Source organism: Aphis gossypii, chromosome 3, assembly GCF_020184175.1.
Source record: "Aphis gossypii isolate Hap1 chromosome 3, ASM2018417v2, whole genome shotgun sequence".
Taxonomy (NCBI): domain Eukaryota; kingdom Metazoa; phylum Arthropoda; class Insecta; order Hemiptera; family Aphididae; genus Aphis; species Aphis gossypii.
This window is the reverse complement of record NC_065532.1, coordinates 27995374-28015418: the sequence shown is the minus strand read 5'-3', so window position 1 is coordinate 28015418 and position 20045 is coordinate 27995374. Positions and strand designations below refer to the sequence as shown.

The window sequence follows — 20045 nt, the reverse complement described above, 5'->3', positions numbered from 1 at the left end:
GTCTCCATCGTCGTTATAATTGTACGGCGCGTACGCCTGCACTGCGCTGTTTGTATATATTATAATATGCACACGACGACTATTATAATAATATACATTATATGTACACACAAACGTATATCTACGATGAATGCGTTGGTTTTCGCGCATAATATGTTTGCTGCCTGGTGGCAAAAACCGCACAAAGCGAACAGCGCTAATACGCCCGCGTGTGTGTGCGTTCGTGGACTCGCACGTAAATATAATATATATATGTATTATGTATGACGGCAAAGCGTTCTGGAAACAGCGAATAGCAGTGCAGTGTGTAAAACGAAAGATTAATGAACCGAGCAACGCATATGCCGATATTCGCACGTTACTTAAGCCGAAGCAACTGGTGCGTGCGGTGTGAATGAGCCGCGGGTGTGTGCGCGTGTGCGCCTCTCGCGTTTATGGGCTGATAAAGTATTTTCTTGTATTTTTTTTTTCCTCGACTTAACGCCGCCGCCGCCGCTACCCCGAGGTTTACAAACAACAACGCGCGAGCCGTGAAACGAAAAACACCGAACACCGCTGTTGTCGCGTTGGATCGCACGCGATTAACCTTATACGTACACTCGAGCATCAACTCGCGATTTATGAAAATTGTCACTATATAATATTTAAGTATATGTGTAAATGTGTGTGTGTGTGTGTGTGTGTGTGTGTGTGCGGCCCGAGAGTCAAACAATAAGCGTTTACGCGTACTCTGAAGATCAGTTTAGAAAACGTTTGGATTAATATGTTTCAGATTTGAATTTGCGTAAAATGTAAAACGTCTTTACTTTGCATCTCTCTGCGATAATAATAACGCGTAGTTTATTTAAACGATGTATTATAATATATTGTTATAATAGCGGCGTTTCTACGGTTTCTAAAATCAAAAAATATTGAGTTGCGTACACGGGTATACACGTATTGGCACATAACCATCATAATAGAACTTCTCTTATCGTGATTGTAATAGTATGCATAACTATGTAGGTACTTATACAATGTACATGCTCACAGAGAGAGAGAGAGAGAGAGAGAGAGAGAGCGAGAGAAATGTATTTTTTAAATATTAAAAGTCTATACATTGAGGATAAATAATAAAAATTAACATTTGTCTTAATCCGTCCGAGTACTATAATTTTTATATGAAATATTTCTTAATTAATTTGTTTATGCAGCCATGCAGGTAGACACATGTATGGGATTTCGAATATAATATATATTATATATACACAACAGTTTTATACTTAAGCTTTTAACATCTTAAAAAATCAAATAATTTGATTATAAAGCAATTTAAAATGTTAATTTTTTACTTTTCCATAATAGGTCTACCGTAATATTAATATATTATACACAATATTCGTTCATCGTTATTAACCATTTGTTAAATATTAACTCTATTACTCTAACAACAAGATAATAATGCATTTCTGACTACGTTTTATTTGTATAATGATGTTACTTGTCGTATTATAATATAATCGTAATAATATACACATATTATAGTATAACAACTTATGCTAACTTTATGAATAAAATTCAATCATGTAACATTGAAACTCCGGCACAACTTGAATGTGTTTGAAAATCAAAACATGATACTAATATATAATATACTACCAAGTTTAGTGATAAATAACTATTCATGACATATTGAATGTTGGTTCACACATACAGTATATGTATATAAATATATAACATACGAATATTGAATTTAAAAAAAAGGCACAACCATTGTAAGTTGAGATCATAAATGTAGGTGTAATATAATTACTAAATTTTAAAATTGATTTTTTAATTTTCATTAATTAATGCAACTGTAATTGTAAAATTTTACATAATTTACATAAATTATTACACGGCAATGTTATAAATTATAACATAAAAAAAATAATAATAATTATCATTCAATATCTTTCTTCGAAAAATTATTTGATAATATACAACCAACTCGTGTTTAAAATATTTTTAAACACGGCAAACAACTGAATAATTCATAACGTTTTTTTTTCAACATCATGTCGGTTATCTGTGACTTTTTTTACTGTCTAGCCATGCAGACAAATAATTTATCCAAAATCAATAATCGTTTTAAAATAAATACAAGTATTTCAATACATTAGTTTTTTTATCATTATTTTTATTTAAAAACCAATTTATTCTTTCATTTTACTTCAAAGCATAATATTATTAATAGGTGTTTAATATAAATATGGATATAATATAAAGATGAATTTATAAAATTAATAACAAATTATAACTGCAGTCTGCAGGTGAATATAAAGAGCTATAATAATATTACAAAATACAAATTGAATAACGATAAATAAAATACTCATGAATTATGTCAAATTCATTTAAAAAAAATGTACAAGCGGTCCATAAGAACTTATAGCTTCAAACATCAATTGTTATTAAATTGTATATTAAGAAATACAAAATAGTTAATGGAATATGCTGTTCTATACTGTACTGAAAATCTAAATATTATAAAAAACAAGAAATATATAGGTAATATTGATTAACTATAATACGTATTTCTACACCTTTGTAATAGTTATATTATAAACATTAAACATACTTATTTAAATATTTCGAAAATTAAATTTGTAGTCATAGTTTTAATAGGTAATAATAATTCATTAAAGAAAATTTTATATTATTAGATAACTATTATAATTTGGTATTAATAGTTTTAAGAAAAATCATTTAATCTATAAAATATGAATTTTTCACGAACAATTAGTTTTTTTCTTGTCATATGTGTCTCTAATGTACTTATAAACCCTTACCTAGATTTAGGAGCCAATACGTAACGCGTAAACGTATAACCGTACGAGACATCATGCATCAATCATATATCCATATCTCATGTTTTAACGTACAAATTTTTTTTTATATCCATCATTAAATATAAATTTATCTGGTGTCATTTCATTAAAGTTTTCAAGAACATTTACGTAGATCTAGTCTCGCAATATCTTGAAAAAGTTAATGCGAGGTAACGTATTAATCTACACTTTACAGTATACTACGCAAATACTCGGTCCCACCGCTGCCGCGATGATGTGCCTAATAGGCACTAATTAGCTTATATCCTCTCTGAAATGAAAACCAATACTAACACGAACAAAATCTCTACCAATTCCGTATCTAAACATGTTCGTATATCACAGACTTACAAGTAAAACATAAATACACAGACTAAGCAAAAAGTAATTCTGTTGTTAACAATAATAACTAATAAATCAAATAAAACTGAAAACGATGAAGGATTCTGATCCTTCAGGAACTTCTCCTTCTTCTTAAAAAAAATTATCTGAAAACTTTCCTTAGATATTTTTGACGCAACATCGATTTTTCATACTCGATGATACCTACTATAATAAAATAGAAATATATATAGTAAACAAATTACAGAGCGGTTACAAGTTAATAATTTAATGTATTCATTATACATTTTTTTGTGGATATATATTATAATAATAATTAGTGTAAGATTACGATTTGTTAATAGTATCATAAAAATGATATTTTTTTCACAATTGATATTTTTGAAACAAGACACGGAGAATATAGTTTTTAGACGAATTTTTGTGAGAGAAATACGTTGGATTACTTTCAAAGTCGTTATGAACGTACGTATAATATATAATAATAAATATGTATACCTTATGTCACCACCAATATTCGATTTCCGGCATTATACTCATGGAACGGAAATGGAGCGTAAGCAACGGTCGCGTCGCATAAACTATACTAGTGTATATCTGTATACCGTCGAAGGATAGAACGTCGCTATGACATTGCACCGCGTGACTTTTGTCGGGCCTGGGGGGTGACCGTAGTGAAGAGTAGTGGAGGATGCAATTTATGGTCTAAAAGCCGTTGGAATATAGTACATAACATTATTATATATCTTTATACATAGTATATAGCATAGTCAGTATATCCGTATAGGCGTGCTATAGGTAATATGTATATGTATATTAAGTATAGATGTATAATCATATACATGTACGATAATACACACACATTCACCTCTCGGGTGGCCTTTTACTCAGCAGTGGCGAAAACACGCGGTTGCAGCGGCATTGGGGTTGAAGGATATTAATTCTTGTTAAATGGCCGTGTTAAATGCCGCGGCGTGTGCTCGTGTATAATCGTTCGGCGGCGGAGAACGGTAATTGCGCGCATTTCTCGGACAACAGGTCGCCATAAATTAGAAACAGTTCCGCCGACGCACCACTACGCGCCTGGCCCTTTCATCCGAACATTACCACCCGCGATTCTTCTCGCAGCAGCTTTATTATATAATAATAATAATAATGATAATATGCACGTGTAACCTTCAACATACCGCATCGTTATTTTTTTTATACCCTCCGTGATCCACACCGGTGGAATTTATAACAAAAATTATATTACAGTACAACAGTATACAATAAAACTATATTAATATTCTTTTATAGACCATCCAAAAAATAAAGAATGTGGGAATATGGTTTCTTGAATCAATACATAATATTATTTTAATTAAGTTTAGATTTAAATATCTCGAAACGGAAATAATATTGTCTTGTAAATTGTAGAAAAGTCTTCTTTTTATGTGTTATTGCAAAAAGTTAGTATAGATAGGTGGTAGGTACTATGATACAAATGTCTAATTTATTACTTAAATCTTGATACATTGAGTATGAAATTTTCAATAATTCTAATTTTCTGTTTGATATTTTAATATTTTCGGTTTATAGTTGTTAATTTTATACAAACAAACGTGATATTACAAAATAACAATTCATAGTCAGAATATAATAACCTGAAGTCATCGCATAATAATTATTATCATATAAAGAGTATTATTATTACTATAAATTAGATTCTATCAGCGTTTGTATAATACCCATATATATATAATAATAATAAAATATGTGCACATTTTCAGCCAAAAAGTGTGTGGTTAGACCCCGTGGGTTCAGCTTACGACGATAAAATAAAGTATAATAATATAGTTCCTCGCCCTCTAGGTGTTATTTCACCTCCAGCGCTGCTCTTCGCCGAAAAACAGTTTCGTTGTTCTTATTAATTTTATTATTATTAAAATATATAAAACGATAAAAAGCGTTCTCCGCACAAAATAATCGCTTGATTTTTAAATCTCGTTTTTCGCTAGCTTTTGCTCTGTATTACAATATACATTTTATGTGTGTATTATGCATAAATTATAAATTATAACTGCCTAATATTTTATACGATATGAAATTCGTAGGTGCTTTTTTTTTGTATAAAATATAAAATGCAAGGGTATCTACGATTTTTCAATTGAATTTTAAAAAACATACGTGTGTGGTCGTGTGATAAGGAGTGTGTGTGTGCACGTGTGTACATAGGATCACTACGACAAATGTTTTTAAATATTGTTACCATGGTAGTTTTACATGTAACGAGTTTTAAAAATTATTACATTCCATATATTTTGGCATTTATTATCTAATATTATAACCTATTGGATTACAGTATATGGGTGGATATATGATTTTTCGACTGTAAAACTGTACATAATAAATTATATATTTTAATATAAATATCTATCTAATCCAAATGTATATTATTGTTATTGCTTTTTTACAGTTAATTTTCATTTCCACCTTCGTTTTTAAAAATAAATATACAAGAGTTATACTGAATTAATTATAATAGAAAAATAGTATTGTAAGCATGTTGAATTATCTTTAGATAGTCGTTAAAATGCTAAGAATTATATTATCGTTTTGAATCGATCGACTGGACTTGACATAATTTATTATCAATAAGCATATCGAAAATCATTCGTACGTGCACACACTATACACTTGACGTTTTATAATTAAACAATTTATTTTCAAAATAATTTTTCGTTATTGTATACAACTGTATACTTTCCACAAAACTATCGAAAATTTAATAACTAATAAGAGAACAAACTAGATGAGAATTTCTGGTATTTGAACAATGTTATTCGGAACGAGATCTGTACATGCTTAATTTATTTATTTCATGGCATTATATAGCCAAAGTATGTGATGTACATTGTACACATTGAATTTCAAATAATATTGTATTCACAAATATTACATATTTGAAGTTCTTTTGTATATTACATAGTATTCACTATATTTCCTCTTATATAATGTACCTATAAACAATCATCAACTATTTTTGTTCATTCTACTTTTCATTTTTTCTTTTTCCTGCGTTATGACAATTAAAAAATAAATAAATATTCTAAGAATTGATTTGTTTTATATTTTAAGAAATCATTAAGACATAAAATAATCTTACAACTATGGATTATGGTATATAATGGAACCTTTATCGATATAATATACAGTTATATTTGTTAGTACCTATTCAATGTGTTATACTCTATGCTAAACTGACTATGCAGGACGTACACTTTTATATTATAATACAAGTAATAAAATACTGAATATTACATTATGTCCTACACATAATAGTGTTATAATAATCTTGTTTTCTGTTATATAATATTGTTATTTGTTATATGCTTACAAAATGTTAAACTTGTGTGACAATTCGTTTTAATAATTTTCAACTGATATTTTTCCTACTTACAAAACTCATGTTCTAAATAAATTGTTATGTTTTTTTTTTGAATAATCCAATTTGTAAACCAACTTTATTTTTGTAGGTTCTTTTAGGCCCATTGCTTTTTAAACTTTAGGATATTAATAATAAAATATTTAAAAAAAATACAAACTAATAGATGCAACATAACTTATAAACTTTAAATGTTTGTACGAATGCAATCAATTACTGTTCAACATTCAATAAATATTATGTTTAGACATTTTCAAATTATTTTCCTTAGGATATGAACAGTAAAAAATTAAAAAAAAAATTATTATTCTGTTCTTTTGAAAATATAATAGTGTTTTATTACTTATAACTGACTTAAAACAATATAAAATAAAATTTTTCAAAAATACAAAAACTATATAGAATTATAGTTTATAAGTGTTGTACATTTGTACGTTAAAAAAAAATCGCCATGAAGCATTATATTTTATACCTATGTATAAATAATATATAATGTGTTTAATGTGAAATAAATATAAAACTTAATAAAAAAAATAAAACTGTAAACTATATAAAATACATTTTAAAGTTAATAAATAAAACTTATTCTACTGTTCGGTATCCCAAGGGCTTGTATTGAAATTTTAATCGAAATAACCATACATAAATAGTTTGAACTATATTTTTATCCTCCAGTAATAAAACTTTTATATTGGAATCTAGCAAATAATGCTTATTACATGAAACTCGTGTGAGATGGGGATATATTTTTGAAACGTAATAAAAGATGATTTTCTATTACCTACCTTTATAAATACAGCAAGTCAAGATAAGCTGTTTAGTTTCTATTGTTTAGTATTGATAAAATATCGTATACATTTTTTTTTTTTTTTTAATTGTATTTTACTTTTAAAATTATATAACCATTACCTACAACTCTTTAGAGGTTAATCATATTGATAAATATATATATATAAAAGTACTATAGTTAATAATAGCATATAATATTATGTGCATTAACAAATATTTTGCACTTTGATGTTTTTTTTTTTTTTACAATATAATGTAGACTGAATATTTAAAAAAACGAATAAATATAATATAGTTATTTATTCATAGAGAATCACCTACGTTTATTAATGATTACTATACACTATAAAAAAGTAATAACATTTATGAATTTCGTATTATTAAATCAACAATATTTAAAAATAACTTAACGATTATATACTCACACTAAAGTTATACATATCATTTATATATATTTTTTTTAGTCGTTTGCTCTTTAATTGTTAGGGCAATGTATATAAATTATTTTCCATATAATTATGCACTACTAGTTTGAGAAATTTGCATGTCAATGTGTTTTAGACCTTTTAAGAAGTTTTCTCTTTGAATATAATATTACGGGACAAAAATCATATTTGAAAGGGTTTTTAATATTGTACAAAATAAATAGCCGCTGTTTCTAAAACTATCGTTGAACAAAAAAGTTTATCCGACACACGCCCAAATTGCACATGAAGTTAGTTACGACAGAAAAAAATGGCGAAAATTAATTTCCTAAGGCAGAAACTTATCCGTCGACAACAGTCTAGTTGGTAACACGTATAAATTGCACGTGTACGTGTCACGTGCACAGCATCGAACTTCTCGGGGCGGAAAGACGTAAGTGTGGGTGTTTGGAGGGCAATGTGGTGGGGAGTGTTACGAGCGTCGTCGTGTAGAAAAGCGCGTAAGTCGACTGTAATTGCAATTTCATAATACCCCCAAAAAACAGCCTAACCAAACCTATAACGTAACCTGTAAAGCGCGCGTATAAATTACATAATAATTTTTTTTCTGTTGATTTTTTTGTGGGCGCATGTGACTTGTGTTATATAGATTATCGTAAACTTTTATGATTTGCATCTGTACATGGAGAATTTGTTTTCCGGGGGAGGTGAGCATTTAATTTTTTCTCGGAAAATAACGACTTATCATTACAGCATACAGGAGGAAATGTTTATAAGCGTAGGTAACTTACTGGAAGGTGTCCAAACCACTGACCCTCTGCACATTTCCTCCTTACTCCTTCCCTCTAACACACCATCCTCACGCACAAACGCATGTAACATAAGCACAGCGCTATGCAAACATTTAACGGTCCTATACTGCATCACTAAACTGTACCTACTCATTTTGCAAAGCTCGGCTGTTTTTATTAAGTTAAAATAAATATATATATACATATTTTTTTTTTTTTTTAAGAAAATATATAATAATAGCTAATAGATTTATCTTGATGGACTTACATTGTACCAGGCGATATATTAATTTTGAGTTAAGAAGTAAAATTACGTAACCCCGTGGACCGTAGCTATATGTATTAGGTATGTAATATTAAAATAATAGAAACTATGTATTAATGTAAACAAATTTTGTGCAGTACAATGTGTTAGTATACATTTATATAATATATTGTATCGTATTATCGTAACATAAACCAAATATATATATATATACTTATATACAGTGTATAAATTGCTTAAATAATGTCCTTAATGAAAGGCGTTCGTTGTTTTTTTTATAAGCGAAAATTGGATGTCTTTATGTGCACCGATTAATAACACGCGTACAACGGTCGTAACTATAAACAACTTGCCGTTATTTAGTTGCAGCTAATACCGTGTGATTTTGTTCGTTTAATAGAAGCACTAATACGGCGTGTATACTGAAATTACTACAATATATCTTTATTATACGTAACGCTTGGTAAGTAATAATACCGCTAAGGGAGGTACCTTCTACAACTGGCTGTATCAACGTTAAATAAAAGTATATAGTCGACGCGCTTAAATGACTAAGTTGTGTAGTTATCGAATTTTCAGAAACAATCATATGTGATTCTAATACAGTTGTAGGCCGTAGATGTATCTAGAGTTGGATCTGAATCGTGTCCATTCGAAAGTATTCGCAATAGATTTTGAATGATCAATTTTATTCGTTTTCACAGTAATTCTAGTTAATTTATTACGAAATTTAGACTTTAATTATATACCAAAAACCTTGATATATTTATCTTGTACCTATATAATATTTTAACATAAATGCAATAATGATGATTTCATTATGATTTTCTATTTTGTCTCTTTGGCACTCTTATAACATTACAGTACTCCATTAATCTCGAAACTCTTATAATAGTGCCGTGAATCATATTTACCGTATAATATCATAAACATATACATCTATAGGTACCTATCCCTGTACAAGAAAAATGGCGCACTGCATATTATACATAAGTACTTGAGAAGGATATTATATAATTTCCACTTTCTATATAATATTATATAAACGATTTTAGTACTGTCCCCAAAAACACATTATACTTCATACTTGTAGTGTTTTGCACGTAAACATTCACCATGGTAATATACAGTAATATTTTAATAATATTGGTGGTTAGGAGTAGTGGCTGTGTAGGATCAACCTTCGGAAGACAGCGGCGGCTTCGTTGAGTTGACAGGTTTTCAGGAGCGTCGTTTGAAGAAAATATGAAAAATATATATATATTTTTTTGATCGGAAACCACACTACATATTATATATATAGTACTACGTATATTATAGTATGTAGCCTCTTGGAGAATCCACTGCCGACCACTAGAAAGAGTAGATGAGTAGAGAAGCTCCTCTGTCAGCGACAGACAACACACACTCTTCTCTCTTTCTCTTTCATTCCCTACTTGCACCCTCTCCTGTCTCTATATCTATCTGTTTCTCTCTCTTGTGCCCGCATGAGTGTTTTTTTCATTATTATTTTACCCCACTCGTCCAAAAACAAACTGCCTGTCACGTTTTCGAGAGATGCCATTCGGTCCCTATTTTCCCCTACTCTGCCAACACCACAGATGTACGATGACGAGTGGAGGTGTACTATTAACACAATTTATGGTAACATTCTCTCTACGTAGAGACTAATATGTTTCTGAAAATTAATTGAAATAATTAATTGTCGACCCCCTTAGACGACGTAACTGCAGCAGCAATACAGGCGATATAAAACATTTATAAATGATTACAAGTCAAAACCGAAAATATAAACGAAACTACCGGCACCGCTATTATCGTGAACGGGTATAATAATATTATCTGAGTCATATAATAAAATATAAAATACTATTATGTAAAAACCATTATTATATTCACAGCGTATGCAAATAAAATAAAATAATTCCATTATAATATATTATCGTATAACGTGTAACAATGTCCCCACTAAAATAGCTGCATGTAACTATACTCTATATTATTTACCATTTATATAGAAAAAAAATCTGAAGTGGTTGTAATTTTAAACCATTTCAATTTTTATATGTTACAGTGGAAATCTATTAAGGAATAACAAAAATTATGAAGAAGCAATTTTGAGCTACAGGTCGGCGATCAATTTCAGACCTACATTAGCGTGTAAGTATAATTTGATATACTATACATTATATAATGTTTTGTTTTCAATTTTAACAATAACAGTTAACACTCATATATATTAATACATACACGATTACAATAGTTAGTAATAATGATTGTGATCATTTATTTAGTTATTAATTGCATTTAAATGTTTACTGCAGTGGCCTATTTGAGTCTGGGCGATTGTTTGGCAGCTACTAATCGATACACTGAAGCCGAAGCAGTGTTGAAAAAGTGTCTATGTTTGGACGGATCCAAAGTAAAAGACATTAGATCACATGTTGCCGCTAAAAAGTCATGCGTGCTACGATTAGGCAGAATGTTCGCAACGATTGGAAAACACCAAGAAGCCGTAAAAGTGTTTAAATCGAGCATCAAAACTGATGAATCTTCGTCGCAGGTAAATCATTTTTAAATTAATATGCATTTTATAAAGACCACAGCGTATGGTGCTGAAATAAAATACTTAATATTAATTAATAGTAGCCTCTGTAGTCGTTTTTATGAGTTGATGACAATGCAATATTAATAATGAAATATTATCTACAACAATTGAATATAAACCCAATAGTATAACCCAAACATCTTACTGTTATATATCTATATATCAACGAAATGGACGTGATAGTATAAAATAATTACCAATAATGCGTTTTCTATAACATATAGAACTCATATATTATAGTAATCACAATATAGTCCTTTAGACACAAAAAAAATATGACTTGTACTTAAAGATATTAAATATATGATAACAAATTACTACTATTTGGCATGGGAAACAGTAGTTAAGATATAGATGTTTCTGACGCCGGAAAAAATAATATTTATCGATAAATACGATAATATAATGATTATAGTTTAGAATGATTTTGACGGAATAAGAGATAGCTTTATTATTAAGTCGAACATTTCATGTACATTATTTATTTTATTGCATTATAGTATTTCAGTTTGAAATTCGATATTTTTTTGTCGACGAGAGCGTTAAAATACTAATAATACGATAATCAACCATATAACAATACCTACACATACAATATCTAGTTATACACACACCTATATACTTGCATACATTTTTATTCCGGGCGATAACCTGTGTATTGAATTACGGCGCCGATGTCATTTTTATTTTTGGAGCATATATTCGAATAACAAGTGCTAATAAAAAAATAAATGAAATCCTTGTAATTTAATACATTCATTTATTTAATATCTATACGTATCATATACATAGAACATATTGATAAATAGGGGTCGTCGTTCATCATATTCGATATCAAGAGTTATACTAATGTTTAATAAACTTCGTATTACTATACAGCGAGTATCCACTAAAGATTGAAAAAAAAATCTCACTGTGTAGTGAGTACATACTGTAATATAAAATATAATTTATTTGGTGGAATAAGTAGTGAATATTGCACGAGACTTTCCTCGATATTACTATATTATATTATTCTACTCAAGTACCAATCCGTATACACTAAATGCAATACAATAATATGATATATAATAATAATAATAAAACGTCATATATGGGTTATTACTTATTGGTCGAGTTCAAACGCGTGTTATAGATGCATACCGTATACAATATATTACAGGTATTATATCGTTACATCGGGTTTTCACACGAGAATTAAAACTTTCAACTTAATAATATAATTGAAATGAATGTTGAGGTAGCCGTCGGCTAATCGGTTTTAATAGGCATCAACGAAGAGGCGGCGAATTTTCATTACAGGCCGCCAGTTTTTTTAATGGAAACTTTAACTCACACGTGTGACGCTCTCGCACGTATTACAATCGTACTCGCGCACGCACAAAACACACATAAATACACGCCTACGCGTTTACGTCACTGTATTGTACACGTTTTGCAGCGTGAAGGCTCTGCAGACATTTTAATTTATATCGCAATACGACTCGACTTCAGTGTGTATATGTGTGTGTACAGTTATTAATATGATGCTTGCTGCAAACACACGCCACCCAAGAGAGGAGAAAATACTGCACTCGGCGTTTATTATTGTTGTGGCTGAGATCTTAAATTTCGCGAGCTCCGCCGGCCTATTCCCCAGCGACTAAATGGTTATTAAGAAAATGAAAACCGGAAAGAAAAATGTACTCACGACGTCGTAATATCATATAATATATATATGTAATACTCCACTCTGTATTCTAACAGTAAACGCTGCGCCGGGCGCAACCGCAGATAGGATTTTATCGTCGTCGTACGTTGTTGTTAAAAAAAAATAATCATAATGATGATGATGATGATGATGATGGTTGTATATAGTATAGCGTCCGACAAAAACAAACATTAACACTTCTGTTTCAGACACCATCAATTTTGTATTTTTTGTTTTATTTTTCGATTCCCATGGTACGAATCAATTAAAAATCGTTTCGTTAAAAACGCATACAGTATCATAAATATATATAGATCAGTCAGGGCCATATAATATAAGTAGCTAAATTTTACAACACTGCGGGACGACCGCTACTGTGTTTTCATAATGATTCAAACGGACAAAATCGGTTTTTGACTACGAAAGGACAAGGACTATAATACTATATTATACAGGAAACGGACTGAGAATAGTTTACGGTGGAAGTAATACGTGACGAGCATTTAATAATATGCAAGCTGCTAAGTCAAACATTTCGGGTGAGAACAACACGTCCGTTGTTTGTCCGGTCGCTTGGATTGTCATTGTAATACTATAATAATAGCGTTCATTTCGGCGATGCATATAAAACAACAAACACGATATTGAATCGATTTATATACACCGTCGGTATTATACATAATTTTTATAATAATATCATTTAATATTAATTAATATTGATATTTGATATAGTAATACAGGGATACAAAAAAAAAAAACGGCTTTCGGATACATTTTGACGATAAATTTATATTTTAATTAGGTACTTATTATTTTTTATAGTAAATTAAATGATATTTTTACTAAATTTTTTGATAAAATAAGTATATTGATTTAATTTTGTTATCCTTTGGAAACTTCACTAGTAGTTTAACTATGTCACCATCGAATAATATTGATTGGTAACCCTTGATAATATAATGTGATCCACTATATAAACAGTATAAACATAACTATCTACAAGAAACACTTTTATATTTTATTGCAATGAGGTAATTGAGCTGCCATTACTATAATAATAGGTATCCTTTATAAGATATGTATATTATACAAACTAATCCCTTTAAGGTAAAACACTTATTTTCTTGAAAGGTTTTAACATCTAAAAAATATATTACAAAGCAATAACAAAAAAACATTTAAAAAAAAAAAAAAACTATATTTATTTCTATTATTAAAGTTTTATTTATTTTTCTATGAATTTCATTGTATAAAAATCAAATGTCAAACGAGTAGTTAATTAAATATAATAATGCAGTAATTGGGAATGGAGTCACTGAGTTACCACACAAAGCGTGGCAGTTCACTAGTTCTCCACTCATCTAAGCTTTAGCTTTTAAATAGTAAATACTTATAGCTCATAAGATATAACTGTATAGTATATAACTAATTAACTATTAGTATGAAATATTATATTTATGTTGACATTTTCAGAAAAATATTTTGTTTTTGAATATAAAAATACAAATTACATGCTATTATTTAAAAAAGGAAAAAAAAAAAACAATAATTATTATGATTAAAAAAAATAGTAAAATATACTTTTTTTTAAATATTGTTTTGTAATTCTGTATAATGTCTTTATAATGTAATCTAAAAGAATTATTTCTAAAAAAATTAAAAATTCTAGAAAATGGATTGTGTTTACCTTTTAAATATTCATAGTGTATACTATGTAAACGATATATATGTATAAGAAACATTTTTTTTTTTTTATTATTTACAGTGAATCCGCTTTTTTATAATAATAATACTTGTCCGTGCACATATTTTTCAGTTATTTGTTCTCGGAAAAACGAAAGACGGGATTTAAATTTCAACGGAAAAATTTCTATAGTGCTATTTATAATAATAATAATAAAATACCAAAGGATTGAAGACTATGTGTAATATGCATGGTCGTTCACTAGGGAATTCGACACCTTATGTATACGTTATACGGTTCAATCAGAATTTGCGCACACACCTTTTGACGATCAAATATTCGGTCTTTTTCAGTTCGGGGTACGCGATAAGAATATAAAATATAAAAGCGACCTGTGGTAAAGACCAAAGGCAAAAAAATTCACAAAGACTACCGTACCGATATGTTATACCCAGTTTTTACTTTCCTTTCAGTATTATAACCTATCGCTCTATCCGTGGTGAAACGGGAGTATTGAATATGGTAGCGATAACGTATTATAAGCCCGTGTACACATATAGTATAGTATTATTAGTATTAGTAGGTAGCTATAGTTGTAGTTGTGGTTGTAGTAACGGCGACCGTGGTATAATACGATGGACGATGGATGGATAAAAAAAATACCCTTTTCGGACTTATGATTAGAAAACGACTACGTATATACACATTCGACGAATGTTAGGCGAAAGCTCTCTCTTTTTTTGCGCACCTGCCTATTATTGAACGTAAATAAAGTACCTAAAGATCGAATAATTTATGAAGCTGACGTGCTGAATATATACATACATACCATATTATATGTTAGACCACGCGGTGCGTATCAAAACCGCATTATAAGGCGCGTATACGGTCCCTCGACGGACGATCGGATAGCAAGAGAGAGTGGGGTAAAGAGGGTTCGGGAGATGTCGAACCGATCGACTGTACAAGGACGGGAAGGGGCGAGGTTAAAGGATCAAAATGATGTGTCTATTCATCGTTGCGACGGCCGCCGTGTGTGCGTCGTAAAGAAGTAAAAGGTATAGTACACTTTACACACACACACGAGCACCACGCAAACATATTATATATATATTATATATACTTCACGAGAATTCACCCATAGCGGTATAATGTTTGTGTGGCATCTCTCCGGCGCATAGAAGGTACGCTTATATCGAAAGTAAGGGCCTAATCCGATTGCTCTCCTACTGCGGTGGCGGTGGCTTCGGATGGCAGTTTTCTATTCACAGCCGTTGCCACCGTCGTCGTCGACGTCTTCGGATGATACGGAGCTATAGCACAACTAGTGTATAGCTACTCCACTGTGACGGTGAGCGTTATTAAATTTCCCCCTGGTTGTCGGTTAGGAAGTTATACACACACAGGCGCGCACACACATCGGGGACCCTCGATTTTTTTCAATTGGCCGTTCTCTGACTATATACTCGTATATATATATATATATATATTATGTACGTAATACACGGGAGTATTACGCGTGTGGTTTTCTTATTAAAAGCACATCTCCGACCAAAGTAAATTCAATATTATTATGTATATGTTATTGTCGAATACGCCGAAGAACCGAATTAAACTTCATAATATTAAAAAGACTAAAATAGTCCCCGTTGTCTTATACTAACAATTTTATTAATTTACTGCTAGTTTAATTTTATAGAGCATAATAATATGTCGTATCCTCTTTTAATGTAGTATCTAAAACATCGTCTTGTATGCAAAATAATAATAATTATACGAATGAGATTATTATTAAAACACTTATTTACATTTTTAAATTTAATATATTTTTTAAACACAATTATTTATTACTAACAATTACCTACTATAATATTCATGCAATATATTATATGAAAATTATGGTTTTATAATATTGTAATTAATTATATTGTTCTAAAAAATAAAAATGTATATTTTAATTTTAATAAATTTCCCAATAAAATAAATATAATATGTTTCATTATAATAATTATTTAAAATAAAAAATATTTTTTGTGTTTAGTAGTCGGTCCATGGAAAGTTAAAACTCTTAATATGAACTAACTATATAGAACATACGTAATATTTTATAAGAACTTCGTAAAAATTTTCAATATTCTATTGGCAATTGCCATTATATTATAACAGTTTAATTTAAATATTTAAACGTACGTATTTTAATAACTAACTATATTTATAAGTACCTATAATGAATTGCGTACAAATATATATTATATCAATTTCTTTATTATATTCCTACTCAATACCCAATTATGTTTATCATCGCTGTAACAAAAAGATCGAATTATTTTTATTGCTTTACATATACTATTCGTTTTGAAAATAAACGTTGTTTACTCTAGTTTGAAAATATTACATATTGTAAATGGTATTTGGAAAAAACAATTTTAAATTCCAATATTGTGAGAACTACAATTGTATCGTTTACAGCAATGAAATATTTGAAAATAACATCATCGTTAGACTCAAAATATCATAACTGTATATTATGTTGTAAACCTCTACAAAACCTTTATATAAAATTATAAACGGTCATATAGCCGGAAGTGATACGCCATTAACGCAGAGTTCGGTTTGTACTATGTAGTAAACAATATTAATAACGACAGCATTTTTTTTTTCATCTAAAATAGTTGATAATAATATAGTTGGTTTTATTAAATATAATATTGTATGTTGTTGTTTTTTTTTTATATCTTTGGACTTTTTAATTTCTTAACTTTTTATAATAGCCCTTGTAGAATTAAATCGACCGAATTTACCAAGCCGTTACTATTTATTTTTTCTCATAAACATGTCATTTTTTCCAATAATTTTACGATTCAGTATTGTAATTTAAAAATACTATCTACTATAAATTATTCTACCGTATTTGACAGTGCAGTTATTCATAATCTATTTTCACTTAATTCATATAGTATTCATACGTACATGTATTTTTATTAATTTCAACAAAATTGCATTTTTGATTTCTCCCAATTTATTAATTAGAATTATTATCTACTATATATTAGCTGTCACTCACGTGCAACACTCCCGTGGATAGTTGTTTGCAAATTGTGGAGCTGTTTCTTTATCTTATAGTTATTTCATTCATAAAATGCTATAAAGTGTACATAGTACATATCTTATACCTACGCAAAATAATAATAATTTAAAATGATTATAAATGCTCATAAATATATTTATAGATGATACAAAAAAATTTTTGTTTCACATTACCCGGGAAAATTTTTATATAATAATATTATAACGTCGTTAAATGAATAACAATAGTAATGATTATTAAACAACAACATTGGACATGACATTATGTGGGTTTTCCATCATTTAGCCAATCAGTGGGCTATTGACTTACTATACTACTTTGCTATTGGTTATTATTATTATTGAATGCGTTTAACCTATCTTAACTATTCGATTCTCAATATTAAGTATGTCAGTCGTAGTCAAAACGCAGTGATCTATACTTCAAACCTCTCAGGACTGTTCAAAGCACCGATCCGTTGTCACACTCATATACGTCAACAATAATAATTGATTCATCGTCGATTCTATATACACATTCTGAGGTGGGTCGTGAGTAATTGCTTAACTATATGTTTTAAACAATTATTTTAATATATTATAATATTATATAATACCTACATAAACGTCTACATTTAAATTTAATTATTATTTTCCCTTTTCAAAATAAATGAAATAAAGATACACATATACTGTTATTATAAGAACACGTAGATATGTTTTATTTTCACACCAAATATCTAGTGGATTTAGATATAAACAACATATTTTTGCAAAAATCTGAAAATGTCAAAATATTGGACATTTTCCTTAACAAAAGTGGTACTAAAACCTCTAGCAAACTATCAGGTATAAAAACTTGATGACGATACGTTGAACGGTGTGGATTCGTATGCGTGACAAAAAAATCGGAACTTGCTTTTATAGTATAGATTAATACCTTAAACTTTGAAGTATATTACAGTTTTAAATTACAATAACAACACAATACAATATTTTATTTGTGCTCTTGATGTTGTGAGTGAGACATTCTCTTTGTTTTTCGATATATCAAAAGTAATAACTAATAAGTTTATAGTTATTTATTACTAGTATATAACTCCTAAAACTAAGATAATTTAAAAAATATATATATGTTTAGAAATTTAAACTTGTAAGAATTTATACAACCTTTTTTTATACATTTATTTATTTATATTTTATATTTTAATATATTATATAAATACATAAACGTAATCTTATCATATTTTTAAAGTATTTCGTAATATATTTGGTAATCCAATAATTTAGAATATATTATAAACTGTTTTTATCGTTAAATAAATATTTAAAAAATTTAAAAAATTTAATTAAATATAAATTCTGATGAATAACAATATTCTAGGATACGAAATAATGAATGAAAACCTATTTTAAATTTAAGACATTTTAACTTAAACAACCCTAAATTTTCAGACTTCAAAAATTTAATTTAAAGTTCAATGTTTTTTCGTATTTTAATAATTCAACAATTGTACTTATAGTTGTGTAATTAATTTCAAACGATAATATTATGCGCGTCTTATTTCGCATATAAATAACTTGAATTATATTTGGTAGTCTTTCGTATATATATTATTATTTAACTGTAGCATATATATACAAGGAAGGCGTACGCAGTATAAAACGTGCACATTTTATTTAAACAAATTTATCCTACGCATTTTCCGTTGCGTTTGATCTAAATGCATAGAATAGAATATATATTGTTATTATACCTATAAACATTGCATAGTTTATAGAAATACGTGTTGTGTGTTTCTTTAATTTAATCTAACCGATAGATATTCAAAATTTCCTGAAAGATAACATAACTATTATTTGTATTATAAATGCTTAAATAATATATAGGTATAGGTGTAACAGTTGTTCGAACGAACAAAAATATATTATTCTGAATTTTGACAATCACCATGGTGAAATTTTTCCATATTTTATCTAAACGATAAACTAAAAATGCGTATGAAATGTATAAATATTAAACACAAAACATAAAAAAATACATACACACACACACACACACATAATTATATATATATATCCATAATATATATTTCCCTCTGGGCATAT

General features: G+C 28.8%; 1 protein-coding gene across 2 annotated transcripts in view; it reads left to right on the top strand.

The window, feature by feature from the left end:
• LOC114122990 (protein O-mannosyl-transferase TMTC2-like) overlaps nt 1–20045 on the top strand; it is a 77121-nt gene that overhangs the window by 43118 nt on the left and 13958 nt on the right. For both annotated transcript variants that reach the window (XM_050202997.1, XM_050202998.1), the window contains 2 exons: nt 10963–11048; nt 11213–11451. In XM_050202997.1, the coding sequence (XP_050058954.1) occupies nt 10963–11048; nt 11213–11451 (325 nt within the window). The remainder of the gene's footprint in view (nt 1–10962; nt 11049–11212; nt 11452–20045) is intronic.